The sequence below is a fragment of the Enhydra lutris genome, unplaced genomic scaffold (genome assembly GCF_002288905.1).
Source record: "Enhydra lutris kenyoni isolate GAN:26980312 unplaced genomic scaffold, ASM228890v2 scaffoldscaffold9, whole genome shotgun sequence".
Classification (NCBI taxonomy): domain Eukaryota; kingdom Metazoa; phylum Chordata; class Mammalia; order Carnivora; family Mustelidae; genus Enhydra; species Enhydra lutris.
This window is the reverse complement of record NW_019154093.1, coordinates 61,092,450-61,115,666: the sequence shown is the minus strand read 5'-3', so window position 1 is coordinate 61,115,666 and position 23,217 is coordinate 61,092,450. Positions and strand designations below refer to the sequence as shown.

Below are 23,217 nucleotides of genomic sequence, written 5' to 3'. Positions count from 1 at the left end.
AGGCAAACATCTATGGAGGTCATCTCCCTCCATTTCCATGAAGTAAAACCCTCATTGTTTTTGCAGGTTTTAAGGAAACTAAAGGGAAGAACGAACTTTCCTTACAAAACCCTCAACGTCAGAGGTAAGCAAATCACATCCCTTTTTAGCACTGTTCTAAGAATGCAAGGTGTGGAAGACGTTTCTCAGGTAGTATCTTTTCATTTTCTTTGGTAAGAAGTTTACAGACTGAATGGAATTTGCCAAGTTTACATTTGCACTGTTTGCCAAAATATACAGACAGACTGAGCAAAAGCTAATCCATATTTGAACAATACACCAACAATTTTTGTTTTATGTGGTTTCTTTATAATCTTTATAGGAATCAAAAATTCAACTTGAAATACCATTTTTCAAATCAAAGTACCTAAGAGCTAGGGAAACATCTTTGTGTTGCTGTGATTTGATGCAATACTCAATGGAGTGAAGAAAGTTAAGACTGTTGGTAAGATCCAACAGAATCAGCTCTCTATGTTGTAAGAAGCCAACACATCTGTTATCAAAATTTACTTTTTTTTTTTTTCTTTTCACTGACAGGATGTTTTAGTTGCAACCTCTGAATCAGGAAATATAACTTTCGTCAGTTTCATAGAACAATCAAGGGAAAAAATAAAATGTGTATATCCATGTGACACGCCCATGTTAATTCAGTGCCTACTGTTTTCAACTGAGCAACAATGTCTTTTTGGAAGATGAAAAAAGTGCAGATGGATTTAGATGCACTTGCCTGTCTCATTCAGACCTGTGAGACTCCGCCTCTGCACATGCGTTTACATTCTCATCTCTACCAGGCCCACAGTTTGCTAGAGCTGCCATAACAAAGACTCACAAGCTGGGCGGCTTAAACAACAGGAAGTTATTGTCTTATGGTTCTGGAGGCCAGAAGTCCGAGATCAAGATGACGGCAGGCCCGCGCTCCTTTGGAAGGCTCTAAGGAAGGATGTGCTCCTGGTCTCTCTCCTAGCTTCTTGCAGTTCCTTCGCTTCTGGCAGCCCAACTCCAATCTTCACATGGCATTTTCCCTGTGTACATACCTGTGTCCAAATTTTCCCTTTTTATAAGGATACCAGCCATATTGGATTAAGGACCCATCACACTCAACTATGACCTCATTTTCACTTAACTAATAACATCCGTATTGATCCTATTTCCAAATAAATTCACATTCAGAGGCAGTACGACTTAGAACCTCAACAAATGAATTGGGGGGGCAGGATAGAAGTCAATCCCTAACAATGTCCAATTCCCAAATTCTTTTCTGCACGTTGTGTCTATTTTGGTTATCTAATTCCCTACTCCATGTGTCTTTCCATCCATCTATAATAACATATCATTATATACTAATATATGTAGTAATACATACTATACGTATTTCCATATATAATAACTGTAACCTTTATTGGTGATGCTTGGAGCATTCTGGTGTTGGTATCATAACTAGTCTCCTGCTCATTATCTGAATTTCCAATGGATAGTCAAAGATGACCGTTAATGCTCATGATTATAACACTTCTGTTGCATCATTCAGGGTAATGTGACAATGAACGATCCATTATTGTGAACTGCAAATCATGGGTGCCATGATTTTTTGCATCATAGGAAAAGATTTCACAGGATGTGAAATTTTCAGTGGTAAAATGGTAAAACCAGGATGGACATGGGCAGGCCATCCCGTCTTTGTTTTATGATGAATCTTATTATAATGAATCCCAAATGGCAGGTAAACTTTTTCATTTTAATACATAATCAAAATCACATTCCCAGTGATGAGAAAGAGGAATGAAAAAAGAATAAACCTCTCTAACTCATCTAGCACTAAGAAGCACTTTCAAGATAATAGGAAACAAACTTTCATATTCCAAGTTCCTGGATGTTTCATGGACTTATTTTTTAGTTTTGGTGATTTGTTTGAAATTTAGGTGAGTATTTCCAAAGGAAGTGGTTAGAATATTTAAGAGGTCAGAAAAATAAGTAATTGTGTTTAGTTGGAGATCATCCCAGGAAAATTAAACAGCTGAAATGTCCTGCTTTTCTCTCTTACCATAGCTAAATTCTGCAGTGAGTAGAGAGCAAAGGAGAAGAGCTTTGAAAATAGTGCACAGGTAGAACATGACTCTTGGAGAGGCAAAAAATGCAAGGAAAATAGTTACTTTAGTGAGATTCTTACTTGAAGCAGAAATACAAAAATCTTGGAAATATTTTTATTAGCACAATCCTCTATTATTATGAATTCGTGTATGTAACAAACATTTACTCTTATTTTTAAAGTTAAATTCTCTCATTTATAACATTGCCTTTCTTTCCTCAGTTAAAGACCGCTCTTCTTCCAGTCTATTTTTTCTAACAATCTTCTTCTTTTTTTTATTGTTTTAAATCTATGGCACTCTAGGTAACTACATCCAATGTTGAGAGGGTATGACAGACCAAACTGCTATAAAGTATTAATTTATATTATATATTATATAAAAGAATTATCATTCCTAAGGTCAGCCAAAGCCTTGCTAAATTACTTACTGTACCTTTCAAATAAATCATTTTTCTAAAGATGAGACTCAATACTGAAATTTTTAAAGTTTTTGTGATATCTTAAATATTTTCAAGCAGACACACCAAAGTCATACAAAATATTGAAATAGTATCGTAGCAATATAGTTTTACTCTCAAACTTCAAGAAACAATTTTAAATATTTCTCTCTAGTGAGCTTTAAAAATACAAACCCCCCCCCCGAAATATACTAAGGCTTTTTTGAGAGTTTAGAAAATTATTTCTTCTAACTCTTTTCAAATTGGTATAAAATTAAAAGGAACTATTAACCAAAATATCAAATTATTAGCAGATAAAATCTGACTTTATAATAGTCTTTAAATATTAAAAGTTACTAGTACAAATTATAAATTTGATATGTTGCTTTCATCTAAATTTAGCCAAAACGCTGTATCGCCACACTTTGAAAAGACTTTCTCTTGAGTCTATAAAAAATTGGGCACAGCATCCTGGCTTTTCTTCTAATTTCTTTCACCTCTTCCCAAAGAAAATGGTTAGTTTTCTCATTTCTAACGCAGTGGTTCTCAAAGTGTGGCCCCCAGACTAGCAACATCAGCTTCGTTTGGGAATGTTGCTAGACATAAATATTCTCGGGCCCCATCACAGACTCATTGACTCAGAACTCCTGGGGGTCAGACCCGCTAAGTGATTCCAATATTTACTAAAGTTAGAGAACCACTGTCCTAGCTTACAAATGACCTAGGAATCTCTAAGCTCTCGGAGAACTGCCTCCCTACTTCTCTGAAACTGTAGTGAAGATTTACAAATTCCCCATCAGATCCCACAGCATTATGAAGGCAGACCAGCTACATCCCTCTAGAAGTATTTTCCTGACCCCTTAATCCCCAGCGGGGTCAAGTGTCTCAACAGATCTGTCTGCTTGTCAGCATGCTTTTCCCTGCAAGTATCTACATTCTTTGTGTCTCATTCACTGTTCTATCCATAAAGCCTAGAGCAGTGCCTAGCCCATATTTCCCGAGTTGAACCTCACCTCCTCCTCATTGTGAAACAGAATCACTTCCAAAACCAAAATCCTAAGAGTCCTACAAACCTATTTCTGAGTGGGTGAGCACTCTGATGAGAATATTAGTATTCCACTCTAAAAGAAAAGGAGAAAAATATCCAGATTTTAATTTTGTAAAGAGATAAGTAGATAAGAATTAGAGGTCATCATAAATGTGTTATGGTAAAAAAAAAAAAGTTCTGATATTTAATTTCCAAAACTTGATACATTTATATTAGTGAAGCAAGACAGAAAAAAAAAATGGGTAGGCAAGCAAAAGAGATGGGGAATATCACCTCACATCCATCAGCTTGGCTAGTATCAAAGATTAAAAAAAAAAGGAAGTGTTTTTAAGGGTATGGAGAAAAGGGAACCTTCATGCACTCTTGGTGGGAATGCAAACTGATGCAGCCACTGTGGAAAACAATATGGAGGTTCCTCAAAAAAATTAAAAATAGAACTACCATATCATCCTGCAATTCCACTTCTTGGTATTTACCTGAAAAAAAAAACAAAGACAAAAACAAAAAACAAGAACACCCATTCGGAGAGAATCATGCACCCCTATGTTCACTGGAGCATTATTTACAACAGCCGAGATATGGAAGCAACCTAAGTGTCCATCGACAGATGAATGGCTAAAGAAGAAGTGGTGTACAGATACACAATGGAATATCACTCCACCATAAAAAAGAAAGAAATCTTGCCATACGTAAGAACATGGATAGACTGGACCTAGACAGTTTTATGCTAAGTTAAAGAAGTCAGAGAAAGATGAATACCATATGATTTCACTTATATGTGGAATCTAAAAAACAAAACAAATGGACAAGCAAAACAGAACAGAAACAGACCCACAGATACAAAGAGCAAACTAAACTGATGGTTGCCAGAGGAAATGGGTATTGGTGAGGGACAGGGCAAGGTGGCAAAATGGGTGAAGGGAGTGAAGAGGTACAAATTTCCGGTTATAAAATAAGTCATAAAGATGTGATGTACAACAAGGGGAGTAGAGCCAATAATACTGTAATAACTTTGTATGGTGATAGATGGTACCAGACTTAACATGGAGATCATTTGGTATTGTATAAAAATATAAAATCATGATGATATAAGCCTGAAACTAATAGGATACTGTATGTCAACCACACTTCAATTAAAAAAGAGGTAGGAGAATTTGAGACCTGCCTAACAGCTATGGATCAGAAGGAAAACAGCTAGAAGCAGGTTATGAGGGGCGCCCGGGTGGCTCGGTGGGTTAAGCCTCTGCCTTCAGCTCAGGTCATGGTCTCAGGGTCCTGGGATCGAGCCCCGCACTGGGCTCTCTGCTCAGCAGGGAGCCTGCTTCCCTCCCCTGCCTCTCTGCCTGCTGCTCTGCCTACTTGTGATCTCTGTCAAATTAATAAATAAAATCTTAAAAAAAAGAAGCAGCAGCAGCAGCAGCAGCAGCAGCAGCAGCAGCATGTTATGAATGAGTACGCCAGCAAACTAAGGAGCTGATTATTAACTGCATGACCTTGTGGCTGTTACTGAATTTCTCTAACCCCATTTCCAGATCTCTATAAATATGGTGAATGTTTTTTAATAGAGGTGCTGTTGGGAGTGTGTGGCTGCTGCCGCCAACATCCTCATCTTCCCCATTTTCTGGAACAGTGGAATGACAGGCTTAGAATTAACTGATAGATGGAAGTGCCTAAGAATGCCCTTTGATTATTACCACTATATCCCGATGCTGATGGCAGAATTTCCATAAATATTTCTTGGCTGGCTGATTGTTAGAATCTTTCAAAACCTTATTCTATTTGGGAGATTCATTATGATAATTAAGCAATTAAGTCTGAGGAGGCAAGGACAGTCAGTAAATGATCATGAGCCTGTGGCATGGAGGCCAGGATTTGAACCCTAGCTCTCCCGGGTGATCTCAAGTGATTCAGTTTCTCTATTTGTCAAATGGACGTAATACCATCTTTATGATAGAACTGATGCGAGAATAAGATGAGGTATGTAGTAATGGCAGCCAAGATGAAAACAGAAAGGCACTCCAAAAGTGGGGGAAAAAATTGTAGTTAAAGGTGAAATTGAACCTAGTACTTTTTCATATCATAATTAGAAAAACTAATTAAGCTTCAGGACAAGTCCTAAAAGGGCCTATCCCTTCCTGTCTATGTAGTAGTCTTCAGCTCACTGATATCTGGGTGAATTCACAGGACGAAAGGCCCAGCTGGAAATGATGAGGAAGAGGTGAGAAGAACGACACGTCACCATCACAGTTAGTGAGGACTAAATGGGGACTCACTATTGCCATTTCACTATAAAACATAAATTATGTCAATACATCACTCCTCAAAAAGTGGTTAATGTTACTTTCTAACTGTTGCAGAAAAAAAATCCAATTTCAAAGGGAAAAGAAATTCTTCTAAGGGTGAACTGTTTTATTTACAGAATAGGTTATACCAACTTTCTATCTCACAACCATACTTCACCCAACCCAAACTTCACTCTTTTCATGACAACTTTATGTTCACTACCATCATAATGTAGTAGGTTTCAAAGGGCCTCTGAAGATGGCCTACTTCTATTACCCACAGATTGTTTAATCCCATCTATCAAAGCTCTTCCAATTTGCCCTTCATCCTGGACAGCTCCACAGTGAGAAGTGCAGCATCTCCTAAAGCTGCTTTGGGAGCTATCTTGGGATTGCTCTTCAAAAGTTCCAGAACGACACTGCACCTTCTCTGACTTCCACCCGCCAGTCCTACTTCTCTGATCCTGGCAATCCAAAATCTCTTCTTCACATGACAACCCTTCAAATACTTAAAGACAGTACGTGTCTATCTTCTTTCCAATTTGCTCAGAAAATTCTGGTCTCCCCTCCTCAGAGTTCCTGAGCCTTATTAACTGCCAGTCTACAGAAAATGAAAATGAAGAGAACAAACAAGAAAAACCAACCAATCTCTTGGTGAAAAGAACCATTTGCACACAATAATCTCTACCCAGTAACCAGTTAAGTCACACATGCACATACATCTTTCTGAAGGCACAGGGTAACCTTTCCAAAGATAATTTTAGCAGAACATGTCAACATACTTCAAAATGTACATACCGCTTGCCCAAGATTTCCACTCTACAGAATTATTCTTTGAAAATAATTGTGTATGGGACAAATATGAAAAGATACAAGGCCGTTCACTCGATTTATCCATAATGATGAAACTCAGAACAAACACATAACAATAGGGAATTGGTTAAATATGATTATATATCCACATGCATCAAAATAGATAATGATCCAACCAGATGGCCTGAGAATGAAAACATTTTCAGAACTTACAAAAGACTTGGAGAATTTACCTCCTTCCCACTCTTCCTTAGAAAATCATTTGAGGTTATGCTGCAGCACAATGAGTGAGTGAACCAAGAAAGACAGACATGGGATCCAGGAAACAGTGGCCCCACACCAGGAAAGTCATGGCAGGAAGCCCAGGACACTGGGCAGCAGACCTAGAGAGCAATCTGTTCAGACTGCAGTGGGGACTGGAGGAGGGCTCCAAGGGCTAGAAAAGACGATCACAGAGATGCAGTGCTATCCTCCAGAATATGGAACAACTCAAATGTTAAATGTTAAATGATAAAGGCAAATGTTGCTAGAAAAAAGGGGGGGCATCAGAAACTCTAAGCAAAAATTAGACAGGAAATAAAATCATGCTTGTGCAGTGAACTGTTTTAATATAATCGTCATAAACATGTTACTCACTTTCTCTGTGTAGGATCAACTAGATATAAAAGAAACCTTAATGTGATTATGGAATAAAAGGTAAACAGTTTAAAATCTCAGCAAGACAAAAGTCCAAGTGACAGAAACTGAGAGGAGAAGTACGGGTTAGAGACACAAAAGGAAGAACAGGAACACTAATACCTTCTCCTTAAAAAGTATCAAGAGGTGCTACAGAACCAGAAATAAGTTTTCAGAGGAACTGAGACAGAAACTAAAACTCCTTTAGCAACAGTGAAAGAAAGGAGGGAAAGGAGATAGAGGTGTGAGCGTCAAATTCTTAAGTCATAGCAAGAAGTTAATAAATGCTCTCTAACATTGACAAATAAGATGTGAGTGACAGTCTCTGAAGACGGCCAGCACTTATTCCTTCCCTCCCTGTATGTGCACAATGCTCCTCACATCAAGAGGTGGGCTTTTATTTTCGCCCCTTGAATCTAGGCTGCCCTAGGAAGCTCACTTGACCACCGAATACAGTGGAAGTGACATTCTGGGTCCTTCTGAAGCGAGGTCATGAGAAGCCTTGCAGCTTCTTCCTGAGAAGCCCAAGGCACACGGAAGGGCCGCATGTGGGCGCTGTAGGCAGCAGCCCTGCCGAGGTCCCAGCAGAGAGCCAGCATCCGCTGCCAGCTGTAGGGATGAGCCCCTTCAACCCAGTTGAGCCTTTAGGGGCCTGCAGTCCCAACTGCTACCGAACAGCCCCCACTTGAGAGACCCCACACAAGAACTGCCCTGCTTTCTTTATGGGTTTTTTGGTTTTTATATCATGAAGAACTCATTGAGTCAATGGGTTTCAATGGTCACAGTAGTTATTCTAACTGATGATCAGAATGCCACATTTTAGCCAATGGGACAACCTTCATGTTGGTTACTGTGTCCTTCTGACACAAGCCCATTAGTCTCTGATAGATTCCTTGCTTTCTGACCCAAGATTACCAGAGTTATTTTTTTCTAAAGATTTTATTTACTTATTTATTTGTCAGAGAGAGAGAGAGAGAGAGAGAGTGCACAAGCAGGCAGAGTGGTAGGCAGAGGCGGAGAGAGAAGCAGGCTCCCCGTCGAGCAAGGAGCCCGATGCAGGACTTGATCCCAGGAACCCCAGATCGTGACATGAGCCGAAAGCAGCGGCTTAACTGACTGAGCCACCCAGGTGTCCCCAGAGTTATTTTGTTGTATGCAATACTTCAATATGTAAAACAAGTTCTAAATTTTAGTTTTGATCCCATTTTTGTAATATATAGTTATACACAATGATATTTTTGACTTATGCATTCACACATAGGAAAAATGCAGAAATACACTCTTAAATGTAAATGGTAATTAAGTAAACATAAATTGTTATCTCTGGGCTGTGGGACTGGGACATTTTTTCTTTTTGCTTGTCAATGTTTTCTAATCCTCCAATAAAAATGAATGGCCTGTCTAATTAGTTTTTTCAAATGGCCTCCGCTTATCTATTATTTTTCACAGCTATTTTGCACAGTGGGGGCGTGTGGGTGGCTCAGTTGGTTAAGTGACGGCCTTCGGCTCAGGTCATGATCCTGGAGTCCCGGGATGGAGTCTGGCATTGCACTCCCTGCTCTGCAGGGAGTCTGCTTCTCCCTCTGACTTTCCCCCTTCTGTGTTCTCTCTCATTCTCTCCCTCTCAAATAAATAAATAAAATCTTTAAAATTACAATGTTGTTATACAGGGCCTTAACCACTGTTTTCCAAATATGCACTTGTGGTTCTTTTTCTACCCTTCTGAAGTTCTCCTTTGCCTCTTGTAGAGGATCCTCCTTTTTCCCCCCGTCCCTGACCCTGCCCTTGACCACACTGCCTCCACAAGATAAAGCTACTTCTTATGGCATACGGGCCCCTAGAACAGCCATGCTATTGCCACAAACCTCAGAGCATCTCCAAGTTATCTTTCTACCCTGTGTCTCTCATTTCCTTCCATAGTATCACACTCCTCTAGTGCTCTGGGTCATTTTGTCCTCTTCATTCCCTTCATTCTCTGAAATCCAAATTAGCCACCATGCTCTACTGATTATAAAACAGTTTTGAGATTTTTCTTCTTCATTAATATGACCACTACCATAAGCACCAAAATTAAATTCTTCATAATCACCTGTATTTCACCCTGATAACCTCCTACAACATATCCTCCCCCGTGCCGTATTTTTTCTAAATATCATCATCAGCTTTACCTTCCTAATATGCCAACTGCATCAAGTTTTGTTTGTTTTTGGTTTTTTTGTTTGTTTGTTTGTTTGTTTGGCTAAATGTCCTACAAGCAATTCTGTGGGAAAAAATGCAAGACTGGTGAGTTGGAATGTTCATTCTGTCAGGTGATTCCATCTTACTCATCAAAATGTACAACCGCTACTAGGCACACACAGACCCCATACCCTGAAAACCTGAGTCCTTACTACCTCCCCTGAAGATCTGACCTCTTCTCCTCAGTGATTTTCCTCATGTCTCCTGACCTTGGAAGCTCTCCACCACTTTTTGCTGCCGATCTAAACATCATTTTTTTTTTTTTTTTGAGGCTGAGTTTAAGTCCCATCTATTGCAAAAGCTTTCTTGGAAAGTTCAAAAAAATCATAAATACATGTAATAAAATTTATGCACAAATGATATTCACTACAAGAATATACATTAAGTAAAAATGGCTGGTTAGCTCAGCTGGCTAGAGTATGGTGCTAAGAATATACATCAAGTATTGTCAGTAGTTACCTCTGAAGAATCAGACCTAGAAAACATTATACTTACTAAGCATTATGTTTCAACAAACTCCGAATTTGATTACAAAGATCCATATTCAGACAAAAAAATTAATAGAAATTAACACACCCATCTTTCCAGTTCCTAAATTCCTACAGCATCACTGATTTATCGGTGGGTGATGTACTCTTTGAATTTTTTGATAGTTTCCTATGCTAAACTCTTAGCTACCTAACAGAATCCCACAGGTTCTATCATATCCTCATCCCCTACCTCCCAGAGCTCCTTAGTTCAAAGCCACACAGGGCTTCAGTCATCTCGCTTTTCTATTTTCTGCTCCTGTACATCAACGACTGGCCACCTGTTTAATCCAGTACGCCTGTGACACCATTAAATGTGGCATGTACTTCTGGGGACATAGTAACCATTAGATAAGCTTTGGGTTACATGTAATTCTTCATTACTTTACCACCCCCCACTCAAGATAACCTATTACACTACAAATGAGACAGATGTTATTAAAGGGAGAGATGAGAGGTTTAAGTCTAATATTTTTAGACAAATGAATTACAAATTTTGACACTTTACTGTTAGTGAATTATGACAAAACTCACAACTCACTTCTGGCCAGTATGGGGTTTCCACCTCCTCTACCATCTATTTTTGAGAAGCTTTGCCTACAGTAAAACTCGTACTTTTCTTGGCCTCCACACAACTCTGTGAGGGAAAACAAAAACAGGATTTGTCCAATCCTTTCCGGAGCTTTAAAAGAAAATTCTTTTAGCCAGTGATTTTGAAAATCTGGATTTTCTTACCACGGGAAATTTTGTTTTCTTCAGCTGAGAGTGGTTAGGGTTAGGGCTTTAGAAGGTAAGGGAGAAGGAAAACTACAATTATCACACACCTGCTACTGTTAGCATGGTTTTATATACTGTGCCATCAACTACCTGGGGTCGGGTGGGGTCCCGATCCCACCACTAGGGCTGGAGAGGAGTTTCAGGCATCCCCAACCGGACACTGGTGTAAAAATGTGGCTGTGTTCGGCAGTAGCAATAATGAGGTGCTTTTTCATAGGTTATTACACTGACCTGGAGTCTTAATACATTTCCATGGAAACCCTTTTCAGAGTACCATCAATCTAAAAATGAGATTTGGGAACAAAATCCATTCTCTATTTAATAACTATTTGCTGAACTTGAATCATTCAAGCCTTTTGATTATTTACTTACAAGACAATGGAAGGTCTGAGCTAACAGAGAGGACTGGATTGTCAAATCAGACTCATGTGAAACCATGATCTTATCTAGTATTAAGCTTTACTAAATGTTCCAAGAATAGAGGCCATCAAATAATTCAGAGGACACAGAGAGAGGTGGGGGCATCAAAGGCAGTTGGCAAGTCAGATCCTCCCTGTGTTGAACAGGCAGCTCTGGCCCAGAAGAAATGAAGGTTCATGATGTTCTCTACACAGTAGTGAGAGTTCAACTTATAAAACATCTCTGTCCTCTACCCCCAGAAAGCTGTACAGCTGACATGACATTCTCCAAGGAGGGCAGGCCTCACAGCTCCCAGGTTTACATTACCATATAATCTCTTCTTTTAAAGATTTTATTACTTATTTATTTGAGAGAGAGAGAACCTAGAGGGAGAGTGAGGGGGAAAAGCAGACTTCCCGCTGAGTGGAGAGCCAGGTGTGGGATTCAATCCCAGGACCCTGAAATCCTGACTTGAGCCAAAGGCAGACCCTTAACCCACAGAGCCGCCCAGGTGCCCTACATTACCATATCATCCTCAGCCAGGGACATCTTCAAAACATTTCAGAGTTAAGGTCTCTTCCTCCTAACAGACGTCAGTACTCTGTTTACGCCAAAGTCCTGCTAAACAAGATTAGACCGGAGTCACCTGCCCTCCTTTGCAGGCCAGCTGTTTTTACCCCTTTCATCCAGGGTTACTTAAGAACTTGGTGATATAAGTTAGCGCTTTCTTACTTGCCCACTGCCTAGCTCCCCAGTATTAGAACCAAATCAAATCATTTTAACAAAACAGATGAATCACAGAATATCAGAATAAAACTTCAAAGATACTTTAATGTAAACTCCTACTCAATGTTTCTACTTACTATATCTATTTTCAAGTCTATCTGATTGAAGATATCTTATGGTAGAACTATTTTAAAACACCATTGCTAGAATCATCTCATTTACTGGGGATGTCTCTTCCGCAAAAGAGAAGTCTGACCTACCTCTCTTTTACTGTCCCCAGAGCTCCCAGTTCAAACACCTGAATTAATCCTGAATGAGTCTACCTTCTTTCATTTAACAGTCCTCTCATATGCTCAAGGGTATTTCAAAATTATCACATCCTACAATTTATCTTTTGCAGGCTGACCTCTCTGGGTCCTTCAATTGCCACAGGACAATAGCTTCCTAATCTAATCTCCACTGTTAACTGGCAGCCCCTCCCCAACCACAGGCATAAGCCAGGTCCCGGACACCAGATAATGAGCTTGGGTGTGGTCTAACCAGGAAAACTCGTTTTTGTTTGAATTGGATGTTCTGCCTCCCCTAATAGAGTCTGAATTTGAAATCAGCTTTCTTTTTTTTTTTTTTAATGGTTTTTTTTTAAGATGTTATTTATTTATTTGACAGACAGAGATTACAAGTAGGCAGGGAGGCAGTCAGAGAGAGGAGGAAGCAGGCTCCTCGCTGAGCAGAGAGCCCGATGTGGGGCTCGATCCCAGGACCCTGGGATCATGACCTGAGCCAAAGGCAGAGGCTTTAACCCACTGAGCCACCCAGGCACCCCGAAATCAGCTTTCTTTTAAAGCAGATGTGACGTGCTATTGGTACAACTGAAGTTCTGGTCATTTATCACCTCTGGGTCATTCCTCCCTTCTTACACACTGTCACACCTAAATGCAAAACCTAACATTATCACTGTGAGGTTCCATGTATTTGTTTTAGCCTATTGCTCCAGCTTAAAAATGTAATATATCATCCAGCATATTATTAGTTCTCCTTCCTAGCCTTGTTGCAGTCATTTGATAGGCTTGTTAAAAAAAAAAAATTGGGGGCACCTGGGTGGCTCAGCGGGTTAAGCCGCTGCCTTCGGCTCGGGTCATGATCTCAGGGTCCTGGGATCGAGCCCCGCATCGGGCTCTCTGCTCATCTCTGCCTCTCTGCCTACTTGTGATCTCTCTCTGTCAAATGAATAAATAAAATCTTTAAAACAAAAAAACAAAAAAACAAAAAAAAATTTGATAGGCTTGTTAAAAAACAAAAAAACAAACACACACACACACATACACATTTAAAAAATTAAAAAATTTTGAAACAAAAATAAATTTTTTTACTGTGGTAAAATATACATAACATAAAATTTACCCATTTAACTACTTTTAAGTGTTTAAGTCTCCAAAATTTTTCATATCCCCAAACTGAAACTCTCGCCCATTCAACAGTAACTTTACCCCCTGCACCCAGCCCCTTGTAACTATCCTTGTCTGTGTCCATGGATTTGACTATTTCAGCATATCATATAAGGAGGCTCTTATGATAAGATTGTTTTTTATAAAATGTAATTAAGAACAAAATACTGACTTGAGTAGACATGGCTGACATCTATTTTATCATCACACATAAGTCCAATATATGAACTGTTTCCTTTTCTGGTACTGAAAGGAAACAGGGTTCAAAAACCAAGCCAGGTTAGAGAGAGGAAGGGAGACAGTTCTAAGATAATTCAACTATGCAAATGTGAGGAAATGTTCTGTGCCCACAAAGACCATGAAGCAGCAACCACAGGGTAAGGAGAGAAGAGCCAGCCTTGAGCTCCTCCAAACCCAAACAGAGGAAGGTCTTAAGGAGCGTGGTTATGTTCATGAAGTAGGGGGAATGGTCACATCAGATATTCTATAATAAAAAGCAAATATTAAAGCAAATTCCAAAAATCCAAACACAATATATTATACATACGTGTGTATACAGGTCTTCACATATATGCACAGAGGTATATAACAAATTTTTTTAAATGGCCACTTAACATTTTTACCACAACTAATCCCTCAATTAGTAGTAAGAGTTATAAGCTAATTGTGTAACTATGGTTGCATACAGATTTTGAATAAGTAAACTATACAAATATTAATAAAACAATTTCTAAGACTGACTTCTGCCTGTTGCTCATTACAGTATAAGAAAAGCTGATGATCTTTTATTTCAGTAGAAAAAAGGTTAACATGTTATTCCAGGTTTTAAATTTTTTTTTATTTAAATATTTAACAGGTTTTATTATATGTAAATTTAGTGGGAAACAGAAATCACACAGACCTTACTACTGAATCTTGATTAGTAAGCTACAGTAGGTGGCTATTTTAATACTTACCTAGTCAACAAAAGTGTTAACTTTGAAATTTTATTATCTTTTGAAATGTTGCTCTAACAGCTATGATAGTTACCTAAATTTTTCTTTAAGACTATTCTAATGGGAGAAAAAGAGGAAATACATTATTTATATGTAACTGAGAACAGGCAACACTATTCAAGTCATCTTGAAACATTTGAACAGTTTAACACAGTTAATGATAAACTGTTACTGAGTTATGGCATTTGTTTCATGGTACTGGTGTGGAAATTCTTCTTTAGACTAAAGCTAAGACCAATATTTTTCTAATTCTCATGTTCTCATGTACATTACAGCTTTCCATGTCTTATATACAAGTCTTTCATTTTTCAATACGACTTCATACATACTTGCTTGCAAAATGTTTTTCAAATGTAGACACTGGGGTATAACATTAAACAAGAAACAAATTCTTACCCTCAAGGTATCACATTGCAGCTAATTCCTTTTAATAAATGCACTGACAGCCCTGGAAACCAAATTTTCTTCCTAAATTGCTGCTGCATGATTTAATGATTAGATTCCAGGGTAGCTGAATAATGCAGAAGAGCTGGGCAAAGTAGGTTTAGGGGTGCTCTTCTTTCCAAATTTAAAAGTTTTCCAAGTATACTCTTTTTTCTGGTTGGGGAATGTGGGTGATCCTCAAGAAACAGAAAAAAATGAAGGCTACCAAAGAGATCAGGAGTACAAAAGACAGTGGCTTATCCTTAAAAATAGGACATTAGAGCATAATTATATTCACGTCCCTTATAATAAGAAATCATCCTGTCACATTTCCCCTAATAATTAGTATCCTCACTGAGGAGGGAAAAGTGAATTCTAGGGAAAAATCTGTAGGGTTTTTACCTTTCTATGTAGACACCAGAGAAGATTCCTTAAGCTCTAAATTACTCCACCAGAGAATTTTAAGACTCCACTTAATATACTAGAGAGAGCTGCAAGAATAGTGATCAAGACATTATATAACCTATTTAATAACCTAAATTTAAAAGGATCTTACTTTTCAACCATTTAGTAGAGCATACAATTAAAACCTACAAATAACTTGTCTCTAGTTTTCATTTTCTTTTGGGGTGTCTGGCTGTCTCAGTCAGAAGAGCAAGAGACTCTTGATCTCAGGGTTGTGAGTTCAAGCCCCACACTTCGGGGGGAGAGACAATTTAAATAAATAAACTTAAAAAAGAAAAAGAGAGAGAGAAAAGAAGAAAAAAAAGCAAATGTTTTAGGAAAAGAAGTTACTACAAACACTTAAATAGTTGCATACTTATCAAGTCAAAATGCTTTCCAAATACCACTTCTCATAAGTGAAGAAATTCAGAAAAGTTTATACAAAACAGTAGTAGTAATAGTAGTAGTAGTGGTAGTTGTTGTTGTTGTTATTTTGTTAGCCTTACTTAAATTGCACAAGACAACCTGGGAATTCACTGCATGGAACAACAAAAGTTTTTCTATAGTTAAACAGGAAATGTAAAATCCATAAAGGACAAAGGATCACTACATCTATAAGCATTTATTTATTTTCTAATTTTTTTCCTGTTTCCCTCTGAAGAGATTCACTTTAAAGAGATAAATTTACCTCATACCATTCATTTATTTCATACAATAGAACATAGGAAGACACCAAAAAAGCAATCGTTCCTAGAAAACACAGCACTTGATTTTCTTATCAATAAGGCAAGAGTTAATTTCTTTGCACTTTAATTTTTTTTTTAAATAAGGACATAAAAGTCCAAAGAGAAAACAATATTCATCCCACATAATTAAATACTCAGCCTACCAAACCACGCACAGCCAGCCTTTTGCCAAGCCTGGGATTCAGGGGCCGAGGGAGAACAGCAGCTCATCCTATTCACATTTCCAAATGCACGTAAGTGACCTGTTATCTTTCATCGGCTTGTATTCTTTTCACAACACAATGGTTATTTGTGATGCATATTCAGAGAACATACTTCTACACTGAAGCATGATATTAAACTCACATGCACACCCACACATTCTTCTCAGACTTAATTAGTATTTTGTTAGTCAGCTTTCATGTTTTTTAAGCAAGTGTTTAGGAAAAAAGTGCTTGTACACCAAAAATTTAAGACCTGTAAAAGGTAAAAGTCTATATTTTATAACTACCTATAATCTATTAAAATCTAAAAAGAAGACAAATAGTAGGAAATGCCAATAAAAATAGCCTATTGGTTCAGAAAAATAAAGTGATTAAGGATACATTTTGGATATACATAATCACTTATTTATAGCAGAAAACAAGCATAGTTTTTGAAAACATTTATATTAATTTATGACTTCAATGGGTGATAAAGAGAGATATTCTGATATATCTGATTCTTGCAGAAATAATGCCAAATTCACATCTCCTTCACCAGCTGTGTGTGGGTCAATATAAAGAAAAGTGGAAGATCACTATTAATACACATTTATATTAATTTTTTAAAAACCCTCCAAATAGTCACAGATGTCTAATAATGTAAGGATTTTAGTCATACCAAATAAGGAAAAAAAAAAGCCAGTGGTTATATTTAAGTTTCAAAAAGAAGAAAACATGGAATGGCATACCATCGCTATTACATAAAATTTGTATTATTCTAGGGACACTTGGGTGGCTCAGTTGATTAACTAGCTGACTCTTGATTTCAGCTCAGGTCATGATTTCAGGGTTCTGAGACTGAGCCTCATGCTGGGCTCTTTGCTGAGCGTGAAACCTGCTTAAGATTCTCTCTCTCCCTCCCCCTCTGCCCCCTCCCCTGCTCTCTCTCTCTCTTGTGTGCAAGTACACATGCACACACACTCTCTCTCTTTCTGTCTAAAACAAAAAAAGACTATTATTCTAGTCTACATATGTCTATTATTTCCAAGTATCTACTTGAGCCTTGTTGGCATATCTAGGTTGAAAAACAACTGAATGTGGAGAAACTTAACCCACACACAAAGGATATAAAATTGCTAATTTACAAATATATAGTGTAGAAAAATAATTGTTGATGTAAAACTTACTATGCCTTACTGCCTGAGATTTGCTGTGAGTATGCTCTATTAGCTCAGTCTTGGAATTCGGAAGTCTCTGAGCAAGACTCCCCCACTGCTCCAGCCTACTTAAATGTAATTACATATGTACATGTAACTGGACGAGAATTAAACAGAAAAGAAAGTCATAAATGCACCTAGGAAGACAGGCAGATATCAATAGCTACGTGATCCTAAAGGTTTTAAGTGAAAATTTAAAAAATCGAGGTCATCTACCTTAAATTTTATGAATCCAAACAGAACACTAACACAAACACACAAGTCATTATTTTTTGTTAATAAACAAGATAACACATCACCACAGTGATCCTTGAATGCCTCCGGAGTTGGTCTTTATAAACTGGGGACTGTAGGTTTCGATTTCTGTTCACCCCTAAGTCATCACTCCCAACCTTGTCTACTTGTCAGGCTACCGTAAATCCTCGCACTCACCAGTACAAAGTAGTATGCATACAGCGCTGCACAATGGTGAATTATAAAATATTTGTCACCAATCACTTTCCAATACAAAATGAGAATCAACAAATCTGAAAGAAGGAAAAATAAGTGAGATATTACATAGGAAGAAGGCTGGACTGTTTTTCAAGTGTATCTAACTTTCCCCCTCAACAGCCTCTCACAGTCCATACTGAGCCCACTGCACTTTGCTCATGCTTTGCAGTCCTGTTACCACCTTATTGTAAGGTATCTGCTCCCACACGACTGTGACCTCCCCAGGGTGAGGACCACATGTGGGAATCCAGCACAGTGCCCACCACACAGGTAATATATTCATTGAAAGTACAAATTAATAACTTACCAGGGTTAAATAAAATGGAAATGTTACTGAATACAAATAATTTTTAAATAAGCTGAAATTACTGATGTTTGTGACTACAACAATTCACACAGATAAGATAGTTGCAGAAAAGGTACAAAATGGCCAACTTATTTATAACACAAATCCAAAAAACAGTATTTAAAAATTAACAAAGGATATGATTAAATATTAATTCAAAATAGCAATAAAAACAAAAACAATTAAACTATTAAAGATACTAATAAAACTATTAAAAAGATATGCAAAGCAAGAGGTCAAGGTCTCAATTTCTCCTTAAAAGATCCCGAATATAAACACCATGATTCAGAAAATAGTTTTCCCTTAACAAAACAGAATTTTTAACAAAACAAGCTTCTCAAAATGTTCACACAACTATGTTCTTTACCAAATGGCTAAATGTGAAAGACATGGAGGCAAATGGCTATCATGGGTGGAAACCAAGAGAGGATTCAGGTTTCATGGGATTGGAGCTTATATGAGAACCTTCTTGTATATATATAAAAAAATGAAAACTACTGATACAAAACTAGATGTGACTATTTATTTTAAAAAGTAATCAGATTGGGGCGCCTGGGTGGCTCAGTGGGTTAAAGCCTCTGCCTTCAGCTCAGGTCATGATCTCGGGGTCCTGGGATCGAGCCCCATGTTGGGCCCTCTGCTCGGCGGGGAGTCTGCTTCCCTTCCTCTGTCTCTGTCTGCCTCTCTGCCTACGTGTGATCTCTGTCTGTCAAATAAATATATAAAAATCTTTAAAAAAAAAAAGTAATCAGATTACCAATTTTATGGAGAAAACAAACAGTACAAATCAAGTACAGTGGAAATCAAGAAAATATAACACTATTAGTAACTGACTGCATGACAGACCTCTCTAGATACATTTTCCCAATATATTTTGGCCATACACTGGTCACCAATTTCTATGATAATGACCTTGTAATAATTTCCATAGAGAGAACAAAAAGAATTCACTCTTCATTCAGCTTGGTTTAGAAAAGTCAGTTTCAGTTCATAATTCTTATTTTTAAGTGCTTCAGATTATTATCTTATTTGGGGAAAGCTTTATCAAGCTTCTTTCATACAAGACTTTCTGCGTGGTCACTACTCTCTGAACGGACAATGTTCATGAAGCGGTCCATGAGGTGTGCTATAAATTGTGTCAGGCGAATGTGATAACCACTACACTACGGAAACTGTACTATAAATTGTGTGTCATCCTTGTCCACAACAGCATTTCGTACCAAACAAGCAAATCTTTTTCCAGTGTATTCACATGATTCACTCTAATTGTAAATGGGCCATTAGATAATCTAATCACCTATTCATTATTTTAATTCAAAATTCATTTCTTCCTCCTAATGAATTACTGTGTTTTGGTATAATTTAATCTTTTGTTACAATTCACTTCTTGATAGCAGAAAATTTTCTATTGGGTCCATCACTCATCTTTATCACTTTGGTTTCATATCCCATTATTTTTATTTGGATTTTGCAGTTATCTATTGAATTTGAAAATTATAAAATAGGGTTCCCTATATAAAATGCCCAAATCAAGGGTCTGTTCTTTTTCTCTTGTCTTACAGAGATGGTCTAGAATGTCTCTTCAAAAAGTTCGAATCGTATATTCTCACTTAATTTCCCCTTTATCTCATAGTATAAAAGGCTATTCCAACCCCATCCCACAGGAGGAGAAATAGGACAGAGGGAAACATGGAGTAGAAAGAGTCCATGATCTTAACTGATTATGGCTCAAACAGTTTCCCTTTGCGAACTTCCCCCAAACAATATAAAACGGCAAGCACAGGAACCCATTTCAAGGGCCCTTGCAAGTGAGAGAAATCTTGATGCTTAAACCTCATTAGCTTCCCAGGAATTCCACCTGAGAGACCGTTTAGGGCAAAAAATGGCCCATTGCTAGTGAAAAAAAAATTCAGGCCTAACTGAGGGCCCACTCTGCTGCTCTACCGTCAAAGAGAACCAGACAGCCAACAGGAAAAATGTTTCATGTTCTACCATCACAGCAGATAAATCTTCCTCTTATGGGTCCTACAAGTGACTTCACAAATAAATAAACTGAAAGAATAGACTATGTATTCTTTGTAAAATCCCATGAGAACTGTAAAAAGAAACAGAGGCCAACATATCACATACCAGAAATGAGGTAGCCTGTAGCAATAGAGATATTCACTTTCACAAGCGATGAATCACCCCTATAAATATTAAAAAAAAAAAAAAAGATTCCCTTTTTTTAGCACATGGGTTACAGATGACAGCTACATTGTTTTTTCTATTGAGAAACATAATTAAAATGCTTTCTATAGATTCTTGAACAGTAAATTGTCATTTGTACCACGCCCTGGGTTAGCTTGATATACTTCTAACTACACAAATAATCGTAATTTCTTATATTATCGAAAAGTTTATATAAATAATTTTATCAAAAATATAACATTTTATAAATGTGTTCTCAAAGGATTTGTTTGTGAAAAGATTCAAATAGATTTCCAGATGGTGGCTCGTCTTGTTTTTGTTTTTATTCCTTCTTCTAAACCAGAGATTCAAATACTCAAGAAATCATCCAGCCTACCCCTGATCTTGAAGCAATATACTGGTCACTATCACTTTACTGATGACTAGAGAGATCTGCCTATTGTCATATAACTGGAAAACGGCAGGAACAGGACAGTTTAAACCTGAGGTTTCAACATATATACAATATCAAGTTCCTACAATTTGCCCTAATAATGGTCTTTACTCCAAGAAACAAATACAAACTATCAGTCTTGTATCTGGTTTATAATGTAAACTACTGGTGAAATGAACACAAAATTAATCTGATAACAGCTAAACTGCAAATGGAAAGGTTTAGCAGAAGTCCTATCTTCTTTACAAATTTTGATCTGCAAATATGACCCAGGAAAACTGAACCTGGAATAAACTGCAGCACCAAAGAAAATGTAAAAAGATCAAAAATTATACTATGTAAAAGCCTGATAAGGACAAAAATCGACCAGTGAATTAAATCTTTGTCATAAAATTTATCTCCCAAAAGAACTGGTTCTGTTGACCATCATTATAACAATAAAATCAGGAGAAAAAACTTAGAAACGGTTTAGGTAGATAACATAAAAAACCTCATCACGGAATTAAATTCACTAAATTGATTCACTTTGAAAAATACCTTCCCAAAGAAAATTTATCAATACTGGTAGAATTCTGATGGGCATAATTCCATATTTATCAAAATGGCATTGCTGCAAACAAATGGTCAAAAATTACATTGTCCCACATCCCCCAGAGCCCACATCTACTACATCCTTATGCAGTGCTTTCTGAAAACATACCTTGTCTCTCAAACTAAGCCGAAATAAGCCTTCTCATATAAGGCCCGGAAATACAGTTTGCAATATCTCTGCCATTGAAATGACATTTAAAATTTTCAAAAAGAGTCATCTTAGAAATTATCTATTATTGCTGAACATTGTTATTATTAGTATTTCAAATCTTCTCATGTGGTACTAACTTCCTCTTACATGGACATCTATAATCCTCATTTTTATACCTCTGATATCAAATGATGGGTTCAACCCTAGACTAAGTCTTTAGATTATTATCCAAGCTGACTATCCTACTCAATAGTTAACTCATTTTTGCTCCAAAAAAAACAGTGGTTACGACAACTTGGTTTTACTCACTAACTCAGTGTAAATATTTACATCATCATCATATTCTCCCTGTCCTGAGTAACAACTGGGATACTAGTACAAAGTGGCCTTCATTATTTGTATTCAAATCTAAAATAAACCCTTTTATTGCATCTTGCTGAAGTACATCTGAACACAAGCATTTTAATAAACAATGCACCATCAATATATTTTCCATTTTGAAGTAGGAGATGTTCTTATTAATAATTAATATCAAAACATAAATCAAATGGACTATATTGGAAAGAAATAGCTTACCAAAGTGGATCAGCCTTTGCAACCTCATCAAAAAACAAAATGTATAGGCCGAAAAGCCCAACCACCAAAGAATGGCATGTAGATCCTACTCTGAAATGAAACAAAATACATACAAAGATTTTAGATTCTTTGCAATAAACTGTAATTCTGGCAAGACATTTAACATTTTGAAGAAGTTAAATCTGGAAGCATTTAAATATAGGAATGGAGTATATCTAAGAGTATAATACAAAAATATCATTTAGAAATCCAAGGGCTATGACTTTACTTTGGAACTAATAGCAAGAAGGATGCCCAGGTCTACAATTTCCTACTAGAAAACTGTGGAATCACTTATTTGTTAAAAATTCCAAAGCAGGGGTGCCTGAGGGGCTCAGTCAATTGGGCAACCCACCCTATCTCAGCTCAGGTCTTGATCTCAGGGTTGTGAGTTCTAGCCCCTGGTTGAGCTCCACACTGGGTGTGGAGCCCACTTAAAGAAGAAAAAAGTTCAAAGCAGAAGCAGAAGCATATCTGGTGAGGCAGTTGACAGCGTTTGGTACAGACAGACGGCGACTGGCAAGTCCACTAACCAGCACCCTGCTCCAAGCTCCAGCCCTAACAGCCTCACCGCAGCATTAGTTTCCTGGTCCAGTCAGTGAGGCGTATCTTCCACATCTACTGACCTTAACCAATTCTATATCCTTGGATCAGAATTTGAATGGATTGTGAAATGAAAATGTATTGCCTTGGAGATTTCAGTGTTAAATGCACATTCACATGCTTGCTGCACTTGATTCCTGTTACCAACCCATAAGAAAGCTAGAGCAGCTATTATTAGTCTTTTTATCATTATTATGAAACCACTTCTAAATAGAAAAATTGAGGACCAGGAATTTGTACAGAAAATCTATTTTTAAAAGAAACACTCAAGTGAAAGCAAAATGTTCACGAGATCCA

At 37.5% G+C, this 23,217-nt stretch overlaps 1 protein-coding gene across 4 annotated transcripts in view; it reads right to left on the bottom strand.

Annotated features, from left to right (window-relative positions):
• Positions 1-23,217, bottom strand: part of LOC111143053 (transmembrane protein 56-like) — a 110,029-nt gene that overhangs the window by 24,673 nt on the left and 62,139 nt on the right. For all 4 annotated transcript variants that reach the window (XM_022496492.1, XM_022496491.1, XM_022496494.1 and 1 more), the window contains 3 exons: positions 22,279-22,368; positions 20,468-20,526; positions 17,932-18,026 (listed from right to left, as the gene is read on the bottom strand). In XM_022496492.1, the coding sequence (XP_022352200.1) occupies positions 17,932-18,026; positions 20,468-20,526; positions 22,279-22,368 (244 nt within the window). The remainder of the gene's footprint in view (positions 1-17,931; positions 18,027-20,467; positions 20,527-22,278; positions 22,369-23,217) is intronic.